Source organism: Wolffia australiana, chromosome 12 (genome assembly GCF_029677425.1).
Source record: "Wolffia australiana isolate 7733 chromosome 12, ASM2967742v1".
NCBI classification, from domain to species: Eukaryota; Viridiplantae; Streptophyta; class Magnoliopsida; order Alismatales; family Araceae; genus Wolffia; species Wolffia australiana.
The window spans coordinates 8,301,546-8,319,069 of NC_135846.1; the positions used below are offsets into that span (position 1 = coordinate 8,301,546).

The window sequence follows — 17,524 nt, forward strand, 5'->3', positions numbered from 1 at the left end:
ATGTACGCTGCCTCCACTATTCATGTTGGTATGATCATCGTCATCTACCTCCCATCATATGAGTATTATGCTTGGAATCAATTTTAGATGGCAAGACTTTTCAGCACCTATGAAGCTACGCGCTTATCCACTTTTGGCATGTATGATCTTATTGTTTCTTAGAGCTCATCCTAGATCATCAACTTTAAGGATATTCCCATATGAAAAATACTTTTCTAGCTTACTCCTGCCTCATCCCATCACCTTGTGTCAATCACAAATTTCCACACTTTCCCATCGAAAGACAAGGAAGGATCTGATCACTCCACTATGCCCTCTATGTCCCAAATTTTATTATCAATGTCGTACACAGCAGTGCAAGCAACCTCACTCTTTCAATGTTTCATCACATTTTACCCCTTTCATTGTGTCTTCCAATATTTTCATATGAGGTGGATTGTTTTGGGATGTGAGAACACGGCAAAAATTATGAGATGAAGATAGACCCCTCGATAAGCTCAAATTTAGGATGCCGTTGAGATATGAGTTAACCAGTAATAATTTATAAACTTTTACTCATGAAATAATTTGACTAGTTAGCGATGAGCAAGGTTCATCTCTATAATAAACTAATATTAAATAATATTTAATGATGATTAAAGAGGGATGAGAGGAGACACATATAAACTAAGAGACTGTGATGTGATGAAAACGAGGTGGTGAGAGGGTGATAATAACTATTTTTTAAGGATGATATGAATAATATGTGGATAGATCTAATGGAAATGAGAAAGTGAAGTAGATGAAGATTTAAAGTGATGATGAATGTAAAAGATGAATACGAAGATAAGACGATGAAGCGGGTGAATTAATGTGAGTGGTTGTGGATGGATGACGGTGAAATAGGATGGTGAAAGAAGAAATGATAATGATCTAGCTGATGGATGTGATGGAATAATGTATAGGCTGTTGTGAGATGGAAAAGAGGATGATGAATTACATGATTTAAGATTTGTATATGAGACGAAGGCGACAAGATTGAGATTGGAGATGGCTGTGGGTGTATGAAATGAAGGAAGACGGTGATGAGAGTGAAATGATGAAAATAAAGATGCAAATCTAACAAAAGGGATGTGAAGGAGATAAATCAATGTAAGACACGAGACTAACCTTTGATCCCTATTGCCTGCTGGGATGAAGGCATGTTTCTGATGCATATCAACCTCTCCGCATCTATGCAGATCTTCCCCAATCACTCCAAAACATCAAGATTCCTTGATAGACCTTAAAAATATTGATTCTCCGTAAATCATCATCTTTAGGAGTAAGTGAGTTCAAAGATATTTTTTACAAAAAAAGGCTCTATTTATAAATCCAACCCCATGGATGGAAAGAGGAATGAGAAATAAAGCTACATTGAAAATGTCAGCCCAAAACTTCTTTTAGATAGTCAGATATCGTGGTTTGAATTTGGATCATTTTAAGCTTTGACCTCCGATTTTCGCTCTCCATTGATTTCAGAATACCAGAAAAAATTCAAAGGGCCATTAAATAACTCCAAATAATAGATAATAATTCATAAAAAGGTTAGAAATGTATTTATTGAATTTGAAAAAAATGATTCATTTTTAGATATAATGCCAAAAAACTTAGGAAGAATCAATCTCAGACTCAATAAATTATGTTATGTCATAATATGACATCATAAAATTCATTAAAAATACTTCAAATTTCATAAAATTAAAAATATCATTATGTCAAAATTTTGGTCATCTGGGCTTTGATAACGCGCTATCAAATTTATGAAAATAAATATGTAAATATGATCATATTAACCTACTAAAAATGTGCCCCAGAAAATAAAGAAATAAGGAATAGGAGGGAGAGAAATAAAGAGATAGTGGAGAAAGAGAGATAGAAGGGAGAGAGAGATAAAAAAAAGAAGTGGGAGAAAGAGAAAAAAGAGAGAGATATCAGAAAGATAAATAGAGAGATAGGAGGCAGAGACAGAGAGAAAGAAAGCAGGAGAGAGAGATAGGCGACAGAGGTAGAAAGAAATTGGGAGATAAAAGAGAGATAGGAGAGAGAGAAAGAGAGATGGGAGAGAGAGAGAGATAGTAGAGAGATATTTCCTAACATTGACGGATAAGATCAGTTGGGTCTTTCCATTTATCTGGATAGACAAGAAAAGCGGGCCCCACAATCCACGTAACATTTGGATAAACCGCATCCACGTGCCAGGTGCAAGCCCGGAAAACCATCCCACGTGTCACCAATACAAAGGAAAAAGAAGATGCGATGAGAATATTCCTAATTCCACGTCCACTCGTCCTCTTCCCCGAGATACTCGCTCGAGATTGGCCGTCCTCTTGAGCTCCATCCATGGCGGATTAACCGCCTTCGCCCCCATCCCCCCGTATAAATAGCCACCGATTCCTCCGCTTTTCATGTCGCGCTTCCTCCAAACCTCTTCCCTTCCGTGATCCGCACACCGGCCATGGCGGACGAAAGCGATGCGCTCTTCCGGCTGCTGGATGAGCTCGAGCCGTTCAAGCTCCAAGGACATGACAAGCGCGGCCGGAGAATCCTTCGGATCGTCGGCAAGTTCTTTCCCGGTGAGAAATTACTCTCGCTCTTTTCGTTGTCTTCCTGTTCTTCCTTTCGATTTGACCTAGATCGGGGATCGCGGAGGAGGATCGCGCGTTCTAGGCAACGATTCTTCTTGCACGTCGGCTTTTCTCCCTGTTTTTTCGATTCTAGACGTGGATCGGGGATCACGGAGAGGAATCGCGCGTTCTAGAAAACAATTCTTCTTTGCCGTCAGCTTTTGTTTCTGTTTTTCGAGTGTATACGTAGATCGGGGATCACGGAGGCGGAGGAAGTATTCTTGCTCTTTTCGTCATCTTCATGTTATTGGATTCTTGACCTAGATTGGGAATCGTGGAGGAGGATTGCGCGTTCTAGGCAACGATTCTTCTTGTACGTCAGATTTTCTTCCTGTTTTTCGATTCATGACGTGGATGGGGGATCACGGAGGGGGATCGCGCGTTCTAGAGAACAATTATTCTTTGCCGTCAGATTTTTTCCTCTTTTTCGATTGTAGACGTAGATCGGGGATCACGGAGGCGGAGGAAGTATTCTTGCTCTTTTCGTTATCTTCATGTTACTGGATTCTTGACCTAGATCGGGGATCTCGGAGGAGGATCGCGCGTTTTAGGGAAAAAATTCATCTTCCTGGTCTTCGATTCTAGACTTGGACATGCGATCACAGAGGAAGAATGATACCTATTCTTTTGGTTTTCTTCCTTGTTCTTCGATTCTTGACTTAGATCGGGAATCAAGAACGATTCTTCTTGTACTTCAGATTTTCTTCCTGGTCTTCGGTTCTCGACGTTGATCGCGCGTTCTAGGGAACAATTCTTCTTGTTCTTTAGGTTTTCTGGACCTAGATCGCTGATCACCGAGGAAGAATGCTTCTCGTTCTTTAGGTTTTCTTCCTTGTTCTTCGATTCTTGACCTTGATCGCGCGTTTCAGGGAGGATAGTCGAGGCGGCGGATCTGATGAGGTATTTGGAGGCGAAAATCTTCCCCCATTTGAACGGGAAGAACGGCGGCTTCGTCATCGTTTATATGCACAGTTGTGTACAGAGAATTGAAAACTTTCCTGGAGTCTCTGTTCTGCGATCGATCTACGAAAGCCTACCGCCAGATGTTCGCGGCAGCCTCGAGGCCGTGTTCTTCGTCCACCCCGGCCTCCAATCGCGGCTGTTCTTCGCCACCTTCGGCCGATTCCTCTTCAGCTCCGGGTAATAATTTCGCCTCTTCTTTTCCAGATCCGCCATCTGATCTTCAAGTTTACGACCGATCAATCGATCTGCCGTCTAATTTTCCGTCTGATCATCGCGATTTCAATTGACGTAATCGAATCGAGTGTCCTATCTGCCATCTGATCATCGAAATTTTCTAGTGATCGAACCGAGATTATCATAGAATTTAAACCGATCGGACCTACAGTGTTCTAATCCTCCATCTGATCCGATCGAACTGAGTAGCCGTTAAATATTCATGACAGATCATCAAGTTTCAATCGATTGAATCGAGTTTTGCTCTGATCGCGCTTCCTGAATCGAATCTTGGACCGATTTAATCGAATAGATCTATAATCCGTCATCTGATCCTCATGCTTGTCAGCCGATCAAACCGAAAATCGCGCTAATCCACGAACTTTCCAACCAATCCAAATGAATTAGCGATCTTATCCGCCATCTGAGTCGAATTCTTCAACCGATGGATTCAAATCACGCTCTACTCCGCCTACTGATCATCAAAATTCCCATTCTATGGAATCAAAGTCAAATCTCCCACCCAATCATCAAGATTTCAACAGTCCGAATCAGATGGCGCTCTAAACCCCGATATGATCATCAAATTTTGAATCGATCGATTCGAACGCGCCATCTAATCTCCCATTAGAAAATCATTAACATTTCAGCCAAAATAGTCATATCTCGCGCCCAATCCCTGAATGTTCGTCAACAAATTCCAACCGATGCAAACACAGACAGCGCTCTAATCCAGCATCGGATCACCAAAAGTCGAATCGATCGATTCCAATTTTCTTCTGAATCTCCCATCAGAAAAACTCGAAGATTTCAACCGATGGATTAAATTCTCGCGCCCGATCCCTCGACTGTTCATAAAAAATTTCAACCGATCCAATCAGACACCGATGTTATCGAGCCGCATCGGATCATCAAATTTTGAATCGATCCATTCAAATTCTCCTTTGAATCTCCCATCCGAAAAAACTAGAAGATCTCAACCGATGGATTCAGATCTCGCGCCCGATCCCCGGACTGATCGATCCAATCAGACACCGATCTTATCCTGCATGCGATCATCAAATTTTGAATCGATCGATTCAAATTTTCGTTTGAATCTCCCATCCAAAAAACTAACTCGAGGATTTCAACCGATGGATTCAAATCTCCGGACAAATCGATCCAATCAGATACCGATCTCAACCTGCATGCGATCATCAAACTTTGAATCGATCGATTCGAACGCACGACCAAAAAAAAAAGTATAAACCGATGCAAACAGCGTCGGATCGATTCAAAATCATGAACGGATGGATTAGAATTTAGAACTCGTCTCTGAATCTCCGAATAACTGTTCGACGTGCAGGCTGTACGGGAAGCTGAGGTACGTGAGCCGGCTGGAGTTCTTGTGGGAGAGCATACGGCGAGGAGAGGTGGAGGTGCCGGAGCTGGTGGCGGACCACGACGAGGAGCTGGAGCGGAGGCCTCTCATGGACTACGGCGTGGAGAGCGATCACCAGCACCGCCGACCCTACGACGCCCCCGCCATGGACTCGGCCTCCTCCATGCGCTCTCTCCGCTGCATCTCCTAGCCATCGTCTCACCCCCCTTTCTTTATATAGAGGACGAGAGGAAGATTGGGAATAGCACAAGTGTCTCCCTCCGTGTTTATGTATGTGTGTATAGGTGTAGAGAAAGTAGAGAGAGAGATATATATGTATGCACATAGAGATAGTTTTGCTTCGCGGGTTCCACCTCATTGATTCTCTACAAAACTCTATGGGACGTGTTTTATTCTGTCACACTGTACCTATTTTTAACACAACGAGTGTTTGCGGATGATGATGGTGATGATTATGAGTCATGTTGATGATGATGAGAATCATAGTGATGATGATGATGATGATGAGAGTCATAGTGATGATGATGATGGTGAGAGTCCTAGTGATGATGATGATGGTGAGAGTCCTAGTGATGATGATGACGATGATGATGATGATGTGGGTCATAGTAACGATGGTGATGAGAGTCGTAGTGATGATGATGATGATGAGAGTCATAGTGATGATGATGATGTGGGTCATAGTAACGATGGTGATGATAGTCATAGTGATGATGACGATGATGTGGGTCATAGTAATCATGATGATGAGATTCATAATGATGATGAGATTCATAATGATGATGAGATTCATAATGATGATGATGATGAGAGTCATAGTGATGATGCTGATGTGGGTCATAGTAACGATGGTGATGATAGTCATAGTGATGATGATGTGGGTCATAGTAATCATGACGATGAGAGTCATGATTAATATGATGATAATGATTTGGGTCATAGTGATGATGATGATGAGAGTCATAGTGATGATGATGATGTGGGTCATAGTAATCATGATGATGAGAGTCATAATGATGATGATGATAATGATTTGGGTCATAGTGATGATGATGATGATGATGTGGGTCATAGTGATGATGATGATGATGATTTGGGTCATAGTGATGATGATGATGATGATTTGGGTCATAGTGATGATGATGACGAGAGTCGTGATGATGATGATGATGATGATGTGGGTCATAGTGATGATGATGATGAGAGCCAAAGTGATGATGATGATGGTGACGAGAGTCAGAATGATGATGAGAGACATAGTGATGATGATGAGTCATATTGATGATGAGAGTCATAGTGATGATGCTGATGAGAGTCATAGTGATGATGATGATGAGACATATTGATGATGCTGATGAGAGTCACAGTAATGATGAGTCATATTGATGATGAGAGTCATAGTGATGATGATGAGTCATATTGATGATGAGAGTCATAGTGATGATGATGATGAGAGTCATAGTGATGATGATGAGACATATTGATGATGATGATGATGAGAGTCATAGTGATGACGATGATGAGACATATTGATGATGATGATGATGATGATAGTCATAGCGATGATGATGATGCGGATCATAGGGATGATGATGATGAGAGTCATAGTGACAATGATGATGATGATCTTCGAGTTTAAAGTGACTTCAAGTGGGGAAATATCTCAAATTAATGCACTTAGAGTGACTTCAAGTGTGACCATCTAAAACGGTATGCATGTCATGTTATTTAGGGAAAAAGGCAAACCCCATTTCCTAATCATGAATGACAGCTAACTCAGTACACAAGTCAAAAAATCTTGATGATACATTGAGATATGCATGTTGGAAAACAATGTAATAATATATATTTTTTCAAGTTATCAAGTCATATGGCCAAATCGGTCATTCATTATTATATCCAATAAGGAAAATGTGTTTTCTTCTTCAGTATAAATGGTTGCCAAAGAGGAAGCTTAAAATCGATTTAGTAATATTCATATCGCCCATACATTTCTCCAATATTATTCATTTATAGTCCAATAAATATGTAAGAGAACTATAAAATAGGCATCAACATAGTGATAACACCTGAAATATTTTATTGGGTATTCATGTCGTTTTTCTCCTTCAATCACTATTAAAAGCCATAATTTTGACCAAACATGGCACTATGCATGGCAAAAAATGTAAGAAACATTATTGTTAAAGATTTTTTGTTTAAACTTAATAATTAAATTACAAATAAATGTAATCCTAGATAGTGAATGGCTATAGAAAATATGGAAGATGATGGTATTTTTATAACGATAAAGAATAATTCATTAATCCTTTCACATGTAACATAGTAACAAATAATTTATTCCACTATCTCCCTATCAAGCATAAACCCTCATAACCTAGTTCTCTCAAATATGACCTTACGACTCCTACACATAAATCCAAAAAAATGACGTCAAGGAATCATCTTTCCATCCGTGGCTACCAAAGCTAGCTCATAGTAGGATGTCATTTCCTGATACTTCACCCCTAAGAAATCTTGAAGAATCCAAAAGTTATGCTAAACAAAGCAAGAAATAGACAAACAAGATGTTATATTACACTGATTAAATCCTAATATCTATTTTAGTCCATCAAATTCTCAAGATAATCATGTATTTTTAAAAAGACCATCTTAGCTCATCCTTTTTCATCAAATCCATGATGTGATATGGGTAGTTACAACGGATGACCCATATATGAAAAATTCCTACAACATTTTATTGTTGAAAAAAATACAAGTTTCCTTCAACATCACATATTTCAGGAAAGTCTCAACTTACTTTCACTAGCAATAAATTAAATAGCACTTGTCAAAACTATACATTCTTAAATATTCCAAAATAATATTATTGATTTTTTATTCTCTTATCCTCACAAGTTAATTATATTCCAAATAAATATCCTCACAACTCACAAGTAAAAAAATTCTCTCCAAAATTAATGCACTTTGATTTCGTATTTTCCATTATCTCCAAGCTTTCGATTTTTTAATCAATATAGTTATAATTTTAAAAAATATATATATATATATATATATATATCAAAAAATACATTAACATCAAATATCTTATTTTATCTATCAAGAGGTTTCTACAACCCAGTCAATGTATCCTCTTTTATTCAGTTTACAGTATTCGATGTTAAATAGCAACCCAGTCAACGATATACATTAATTTTCAGTATTTAATGTTAAATAGAAAAAAGGAAAATATAAAATTTATTATACCTTGGTTCAACACTTATGACACTTTTTAAATATCCATCTTCATTCTCGACTTATTTATTTCCTATCATTTATTTGTATTTGACTTTTTCACTGCTAGAATATGGATCTCATATTTACCTTTGACTTTTGGTGATCATCTTTATCAAATCTCACACAAAGTAAAATTTGAAATAAACGTGGATATTTCCCTTCTGGTCTGATCTATTTATAATGCAGTTTCTTGATATTTTATCTTGTCAAATATTATATTGAGTCTTCTTCTTTTCCAGAAAATTTAAAACACCAAGATAAGTTATATGAAAAATTTTAGACGTCTTTCTTAGAAATCCCTCTTGTGATAAGCCTTTTTTTACCTCTCTTTTTATTCTTATTGATGTTTTATTATTCAACTTTGCCCTGCAGGTGTTATTTCAATGATTTAATATTATCCAGAGTTAAGAAATAAAATTTTTCTGTCAGGAAGAAATCAAAGATTTTGAATGGTGGTAACTGATGAAGTGACTCTTTAGAGGTTGAAATAAATTATTCCAGCAAAATTCTGGTTCTCGGCACTCCCTGCATGAATTCCTTGAAGACTATACTAAAATCAACATTGTGAGGTGATGAAAGACATAGATGAAAGTTTCATTCCACAACAGAAATTGTCTTGCATTTTTGGGAGAGCTGATAGATGTGTATACAACCGCTGGGGGTGAGGTTTGCTAGGAAGTAATAGAGAAGGGCAAGACTAAAATTCATGTATTTCCCTTCAAAAATCAAGTGAGCTACTCTAGTGTGACAGGCTGGATGGAAATCTTTAAGATATTGGTTACTTCCAAAATAGCTGAAGCTTTCCCAATGCTTGATTTCCATCAGTCCTCGCATTGTGACCATTTAAAATGATTATTCTCTGATGGAGATTGCATTGTGACCTACAGGATGACCCAAAGGAAGTCCTCTCACCATTGAGGTGTTGTAGAGTTTCAAAGACTGGTTTCATTTAGAGTGACAAACTTCACTCATGCTTGGCGAAGACACAAAATTGCATGTTATCATTAGACATGATCATTCAAAACAGTAACCTCAGGCACCTTTAGCAACACTAACATCACCTTGATTGTGATGTTCTCATGCATAAGGTTCTGTCTACTTTACTGGTGATAAAGACACCCATGGTCAATGATCAGGTTGATTCATCTTAAAAGAGCACAATGCATTGTCTTTTAAATTTTAAATGGATGTAGCTTCCCACCACAACATTTTGATATACTGATGTAACACGACCGGTCGGGATTGTCACTTCGTGTTACGCCCGAAAAGTGGACCCTAAATGCGATGAAATGACGAGAATTAACAATTATGATTTGAGAAAATTTTAACGAGAAATACAATGATCGTCGATGACTTGAGACGCAGATCAATTGAACGGCACAAGATGGGTTTAGTCACGATCAAGCTCCCAATGATCCACGTAACCAGATCGAAGGGACCGAAGTGGTGGGGGACGTTCTTCGTCCAATAATATCCACACAGCTGACGATTACGAACTGATTAAGTATCGTCAAAGAAAATTTCCCATCACGGTGGCGGTGGCTAAATCCTATATCTTAAGTGAGGATGTCACTGAGGAAGATAATAATACTGAGAAAGAGGGGATTAAACAGACCTGTTATTGGTGTTCCAAGAGCTCGTGGAGATATTCCGTCGTTGTCTATGGTGAGAGATTGATTTTTGTAGAGATTGGTCGACAGGCCACAATCACTCCCAGCCAACCAGTTGAGGAGCGGGGCTGATATCTGGCGGATGGTGGACTCCAAAACAAGGCAATCGATCACTCAACGTCCGTTGGTCAAGGCAGGATTTCAGAGGACCGACGCGTCAAAGCAGGTGCTTTTCGATCGTGAAGAGAATAGGGTGTAAGACTTATCACCGGAGCCTGCCATGTTCGTGGAAGGAACTGATGTCTTCAGCGGCCGACTGTTGAAGATTGAGGGAGTCTGCAGATGGCGATAACAAGGAGAAATGTAGCACACTGAAAGGGAAGTGGGTAGTTCAGGGGAAAAAGGAGGAGAAAACCTCCCTGAACTTTCCATTTTGCAATCCTGGTGACAACGGTGGAAAAAGATTCAGCTTCTCTTGGACAATATTGATGATTGGCCGATTCAACAGAAGGGAGTCCTAGACTGCTGAATTCTTCTTTCAGTACTGCAAAACATTGTGAAATGGCACCGATGGGTGAAGTCCAAACAAGACCTTCTTGTTCCAATTAGGATTTTCTGGTAATCTTATGCTGTCCATGGTAAATATAGGACCAATCTAGAGGAAATAACCAATCCACGATGGAGAGAAGAAGTAGAGCAGACTGTGGATCCTGCGATGGAGGAAAATAATCTTGAGACAACGGGATGAATCACTAATGTTCCCCCCCCCCCCCAAAGGAAAGATTCCAAGAGGTACTCCAGCAAAAACACAATTCTCGATCAACAGAATACCAAACTGGCGGAATTGAACAATTGGTCACGACAACTTCGGTTCAACAAAGTCAGGGCATCAATCGAATCAACGGCAGATTGGTAAGCAAAACTAGAAGTTCCCGTGTAGGTAGAATTAACCCATCGAAAGCTCCGCCTTCTTCCAGTGATGCTCTATTCAACAGAAAATTTCAACCTTCAAAAGGAATACGATAACTGCTTTCCACCAAGATCAGAACTAGAACAACAAAATATTTCCCAAAGACAACATGCTTCTTCTTCTTTGATGAGTTCTTCTTCTCTCAGAAAACAAGCACGATGAACAACAAAATAACTGCCAATGAACAAACGAGATCTGTTTTCTTCACAAATGATCAAGCCTTGGCCTCCACGTCCACTCCTCCCTCTTCTTTATAGAGGGGAAGTAGCAGTTATGGAGGCCCAATTGGGCCCACTTTTAAGGGGAAGGCCTATTGGGCTTTCCCCTTAAAAGGATCTTTAGGGGGAGAAAAAGCCCAACATGGATTTCCTCCACCTAAACATGACAATTAAACATAATTAAACACGTACGAGGGGAGGCCGGTGCTCATGCAGGAGGGGCCTCCCAATAATCCAAAGACGACAAAAAAAACAAAGAACGTAAAGATACACGACACGAAGCGATATGGCGATGTCGCTTCTCAAGCTTGGTAGTGGAACTGTAGATTCTTCACCTCGGCTCAGGCTTCACGACGTGGCTGGTGATGGATCGGGGCGTGATCGACTAGATGGCCCTCCATCATATACTATGTGCTCTGATAAAAAGAATTTTCATAAGCACCAAGCCAAATATTTCGTCCATAACTTTAATCAAATCAGCACAAAATCATTAATTTTATTACACGGAGGAAGTTCATTTTTAAATCTTCAAGTTTAATTAGCTTCATTACTAGCTTAAATTAATTTATTTTGATGTGGAAATATCATACAATTTATTCAGCCTAACTCAAATTTTTTGATACAAATAAAGATAGCATATTTCATATTTTAATTATTTATTATTATAGAGATTGGGACACCTATCTGTCATGTTTATGTAGTTTACGAAATCAAATTCCAGAGTATTTGTGAAATTTAGAAACCATATTTATAACCCAAATAATTTCATAAAAAATAAAAATAAAATTGAAATTAAAATATCCTTAATTATGTAAAAATGTGATGTGAAAATATATAATCCACTGTTTGGCATAATAAAGTAATTAACCGGACCTAATAAAATACATTATATAAGAAGAATAAATACTTTTTAAATACATTTGACTAGCAGGAAAATTTGATTGGGACCAAATAAACATGGTTATGTTTGATTTCATTTTAATGTGTTACATGACATTAAATTTAAAATTTAATATTTAATTAATATATATATATATATATATATATATATATTGTATTTACAATTCGTTTAAATAAGGTAACAAATGGTTCTGATTTAAGCTTGATAATGTCAGCCATCTACTTCTGTTAACCCTAACACAAACTTCTCAAAAATATATTTCTTTGATTTAATATTTATAGTCTAACTTCATTTTCAACTATGTTAGACAAGATGGTGCATGGCTTTTATTTACCATACATAATTTACATCCTTTAAATTGGGCTACTGTAACTTGAATTTTTTACCTGAATTTCTGTCTTTGATTTAGTCTTAATTGATGGATATTATATGGTCATCAAGCCTATCACACTTCCATGTAATGTTTTAAGTTAATTCAAATTAATATTTTTTAATTATTATTTCTGTGTGATGTTTATAATGAAGTCTATGAATTCACGTAATGAGTAGTTGAATTATGATGATATCATAATATCATGGTCATTGGTATTTAAAAATTTATTCTAAATACTACTATTTGAACAACGCTCAAGAAATCCATCAAACTATCCAGAAAGAATAACACTATCCAAACTTATCTATATGATAAGTATAACATATTTTATGGCCATTTGTGTGGAAACACTAATGATAGAGGACGAGTGCTTTTGTTGGGTTATGCGGCTATAGTTTTGATGCATGAAAATTTTTCATCAGCGAAAGCATAAGATCAATTCATAAATGATCTATAAAAAAAGTAATCCTATGTGTACCTTTTGGGGAACTTTTTCCACCCATGACTTGATTCTAGGGAGAGTTTTTCAGACCGATCAATTGCTCAGTGATAAAGGCAAATTGCGTGTAAATTTTAATGTCGTTGTAATTTTAATTTGTCTTCAATCAAATAAATTTGATAAAAAATATAAGCTCACTCAGACCTATAGTTAGAGTTAGGTCGTCTCCACGGGGACTGGCCTTTAGAGGTGTATTTAATAATTGAGTTTTAGTTAAGAAGAGGCAATAATAACAATAAAGATAGTTAGTATAAGAAGTGATATGTAGTTAGTAAGTGATAAATTATTATGCAGATGAGTGAATTAGATATGAAGGAGAGAATACCAAGTACTATTTATATATTTTTATAGATACTAGAAATTATAAAAAAGTTAGAGATAGATTAATTGTTATGAGTAATGTTAGTATAAGTAATGGAATAAGTAGAGAAGTTTAGTAAGATATATAAAATAATGAAGTTCTATGAATATATGCTAGTGGTTTACTCAATTAATAGTATGTATATCTTAGATAGGAGGAATAAGGAATTATAGACTTTGATGACTTTATAGCAATTATCTAGTTTATACTATAATCTTATAAGATAGATTAAGAGAGGATAAAGGGACTAGTAATAGTAATGAAGAAGTATATATATGAGTATAGGGTTGCCAATAGTAGCCGAAGATAGCTTATATAGGTATATTATTTATTATATAGTTAATATATAAATAATTAATATGTTTTTATATTTTTTATATTTTTAGAGTAAAAAATTGGGAGTTAATGGGTAGTTCTGTCGAACACCCTTCAGGTGTTCGACAGAATGCATGAAAGAGATCTGAGTAAGGATATGTCTATGTTATATATTAAAAAATGATTAAAAATCAGGATAATTAAGGGTGATTCTATCGATACCCGAGGGGTGTTTGACATAATGCCCAAGAGAGGTCGAACTTGGGGGTAGAGAGATATTTATATGTATACATTTATATTTGGGGGTTGATTAAAAGAGACAGATAAATCGAACATGATTTCTTGAACACACTAGGTGTTTGATGGAATTCCCAAAAAAAATGACTCCTAAAAATCTACTGGAATTGATTTTCTCTTTTATTCAAACTGAAATTAATAAATACAGGAGAGTAGATCAAATGAGTTTCTACCAGATTGAGCATGAAGCAGACCTGATTTGCCCTTAGTCGATGAGCAAGTGTGGCGGCGCCGTTCGTTGTCGTCTAGCTTCGGTGTGCATACCCCTTAGCTCTTCACCCTCGTCCTGGCACAATACATAGTCATCTTCAGTCTCCATTGGCACCGTACGGAGCTCCAAGAGCAGTTGGAGGGGTGTCACACCCCTCTTGCTCTCGCTGTTGCCAGATGGTATCATCACCACCGTTAGGAAGATGGTCCAAAGATGTCAAAATTAGGGGCCTTTCGGCCCTATTAACAGCGTGGGAAGCACCCCTTCTCTCCTCCTAGGAGAAATGATATCAACAACTAGGGGCGGAAGTGGACGGAATAACCCCTAGCCGTACAATCCTCTTCATCAGGGATCTTAATTGCAGCCGTGGGCCCTTATCTATACAGTTTACCCGCCTCATCCACGTCTACCCCATCAGGCACCTCGTCTCCATTCTTTCTTTTGATTCATCCGCCAAGGGGTCCTGCGATCCTTGCCATCGATAATAGCCAATAGGAACCCTAGAAAAAGAAAGAAAACAAGTTAAATAGGATGAGGCAGATCTGACTGTCTGATCTTCTTTAAGAAGATCATATGGATGAGACCATCTTTTTGAAGACCGTCCGATCTCATCAAAATGACACGCGCTTCGGGCCGGGTAGGCTTGACTCCAGGTCATACTTCTTCTGATTTTCTTACAATATTTTCACTTCTCGGCTCGTCCAAATGCAAATTTGAAAGGAATATAATCCCATATAGGAAAATTTGAGAAGATATTATTCTATAAAATTTTCACAGAGAAGTATAGACTGAAAGTAAATTACTTTGCGAGAAGTGAACTCTCTGGGCCTCTATGGGCGTGCTTATTGGGCCTTGCTATAGAGCCTATCTGTGCATTCAGTGGGCTAGTCGGTTGGAATTCCTCTCGCCGATGCTCGATGGTTGCTGGCCAGCTTGAGCGATGTGTGCTCACTGGTTGGTGGCTGGCTTGAGTGCCACCGGCTCATCTAGGGTAGCCTAGCCACTTAAAAAGCCTCTTTTTATGTTATTTTATTCTTATATTTATGTATATACTTTCTTCCTTTCTGCTTCTTTGTTTTATTTTCTTCTTCAACCATGATTTCACCCCTCCAACAACATAGATGGCATACTAAATAGAGCATCAATCTGATAATAATTAATAATGTTTTGAACATTTTTTACTAAGAAATTCTTGCACTTGTAAATTGTGTAAAAATTGCATTAAAAATACATTTTTTTAACACTTGCCCTATTTAGTGCATGAGATGCAAATTCTTGTAAAGATGAAGATAATACACATGAAATGATCCTAAAATGACTTTAAAATTTTTATGATTGCATGCCACATTTTGGGTCAATCACTCGGCCTCTAGAGGTATCCAGTTGACTAGAAGATTGCTGTATCTCCTCTCCTTCTTCACCACTCCTTAAGGATCTTATGATTCTTCTCACCATCAAATATACTTGTTGAATGAGAAGAGAAAATAGATAAAGAAGAAGGGGGGGGGGTGCCTAGATCTGACTTGCCTCAGCACCTAAAATGGGTCCCCCCTTATTTTTACTTATTTAAGACTTTTCATGAAACCCTTAAAATAAAGTATACCTTCCAACATCTTTTTAGTCTTATGTGTGTGACCCTCTAGGCCAATATATTGTTCTAGTTAATAAATTTAAGACCCAATAATATTTATTGACCAACCTTATTAATTAAATATATCAAGATATAGTTGAATTAATAGAGGATTGATTTAACGCAATCGATAGGTTAAGTTTCTAGGTCTTGGGGTTCCACCCGACGCCACATGCTTTAGAAGATATTTAGTCTTTTAACTCTCTTATGGAACCTTGTCTGTCATTGGTTACCGTACATGTATAATCCTTCATCCCCGTGAGAATCCCGTATGACTTAAGGTATGTTAATCGTCAAACCCTAATCCATCATTTGGTTAGTACTGATGCGTATCAGAGATCATTGGAGAAAATCTTCTCCAATAATCATCTTCCTTGAGTTGATCTCTCATATTGAGGGCGAATGATCCTGTATTAACCACATAATCATCTCCGTAGACTTCTTTCTATATCTGAGGTTAAACTTGTTTGAATCCCATGATTATAGACTTAGAAATTGCAGATAAGACTTAGTCCTCCATTCATGAGATGTCCTTGGCACGTGAAGTCAACAGATCACTTATACAACCATTACATGAATCACCATGATTGACATTTAGGTGTAATATCATTCAGGGACTCATACAGATCAATTCCGTGAACTCTATCTAAAGAATACCCATCACCTATCCTTACTGTCTCCGCACAAACTGCCACATGATCAACTATGCTTATCATATAACAAGGATCATAGAGTGTTATTCTATACAAATAATTGGATATCCATCTTGACTATGCATTGAATATGAATATTTAAAATCCATGTTTAAAGACTAATGTTCACTTTATTATGATCTCTTAATAACTCACTAGGTCACTACACATATTTTTGGACTTCATTATAACCATCACATAGGAATAATATGGAAAAAATATGTATTTGAAAGAACTTAAAACATGACATGGAAGTGTAATATGGTTGATGGCCACATAATATTTATCAACTACCTTCTTTTCAATCTACTCATTCCATTTGGGAGACTTGATTTTAAGTAAATTAATCATGCATTCAAGAAGATCCATCATCACATTTATTTCATGGGTACATCTATAGGCCAGACACATGAACATATTGAATAGTCTACCTCAAGGAGAAATTCAAAGGTAGTATTAGTTCCCCATAAGGTAATGTGATCATCTGACCTTTATAAGAGTAATTCTATATAAATTCCTAGTTACCACTACATAAGGGGTTTCGAGCATTTTTCAGTAAGGCCAAATAACACAGCGTTCATAGTGTAGGCTTCATTTAAATCCTCTATTGTTCTTCATTATTTTATTTTTCATAAAATTAAGACTCGTATTATTTTTCAGTATTTAATATTCTATGAATCTGATATGTGATTTTTATTCTTTATAGTTTCAATACTCTATTTTAGTTACTGTAACGTAACTTTTTTACCTAAATATATCAATTTCATATAATCTTTATAGCATTATAAATACAATTTTTATAGCCATAATTTATTACACAAATATATGATTTAATTTAACCCCAACATCCTTATCATATTTCAATATATCTATATTTAAAAAAAAAAATTAATTTATATGCATGATTATTAATCTTCAAAAGTGATATGTAGATTGAATTAACAATCTTCTTGGTTGGGTTTCCCTAAA

The 17,524-nt window shown here is 37.1% G+C and overlaps 1 protein-coding gene and 1 long non-coding RNA gene across 2 annotated transcripts; one reads left to right on the forward strand and one right to left on the reverse strand.

Moving 5' to 3' along the window:
• Positions 1-2,300: 2,300 nt before the first annotated feature.
• Positions 2,301-5,602, forward strand: LOC144710210 (SEC14 cytosolic factor family protein / phosphoglyceride transfer family protein). Its single transcript, XM_078583910.1, has 3 exons — positions 2,301-2,594; positions 3,515-3,785; positions 5,167-5,602. Exons 1-3 carry the CDS (start codon positions 2,477-2,479, stop codon positions 5,390-5,392), a joined length of 615 nt encoding a protein of 204 aa, XP_078440036.1. The 5' UTR covers positions 2,301-2,476; the 3' UTR covers positions 5,393-5,602.
• Positions 5,603-9,768: 4,166 nt separating this feature from the next.
• LOC144710684 (uncharacterized) lies at positions 9,769-11,266 on the reverse strand. Its single transcript, XR_013583371.1, has 2 exons — positions 10,094-11,266; positions 9,769-9,960 (listed from the first exon to the last, which is right to left on the reverse strand). It is a non-coding gene; the product is annotated as an uncharacterized LOC144710684 (long non-coding RNA).
• Between the last annotated feature and the right edge of the window lie 6,258 nt (positions 11,267-17,524).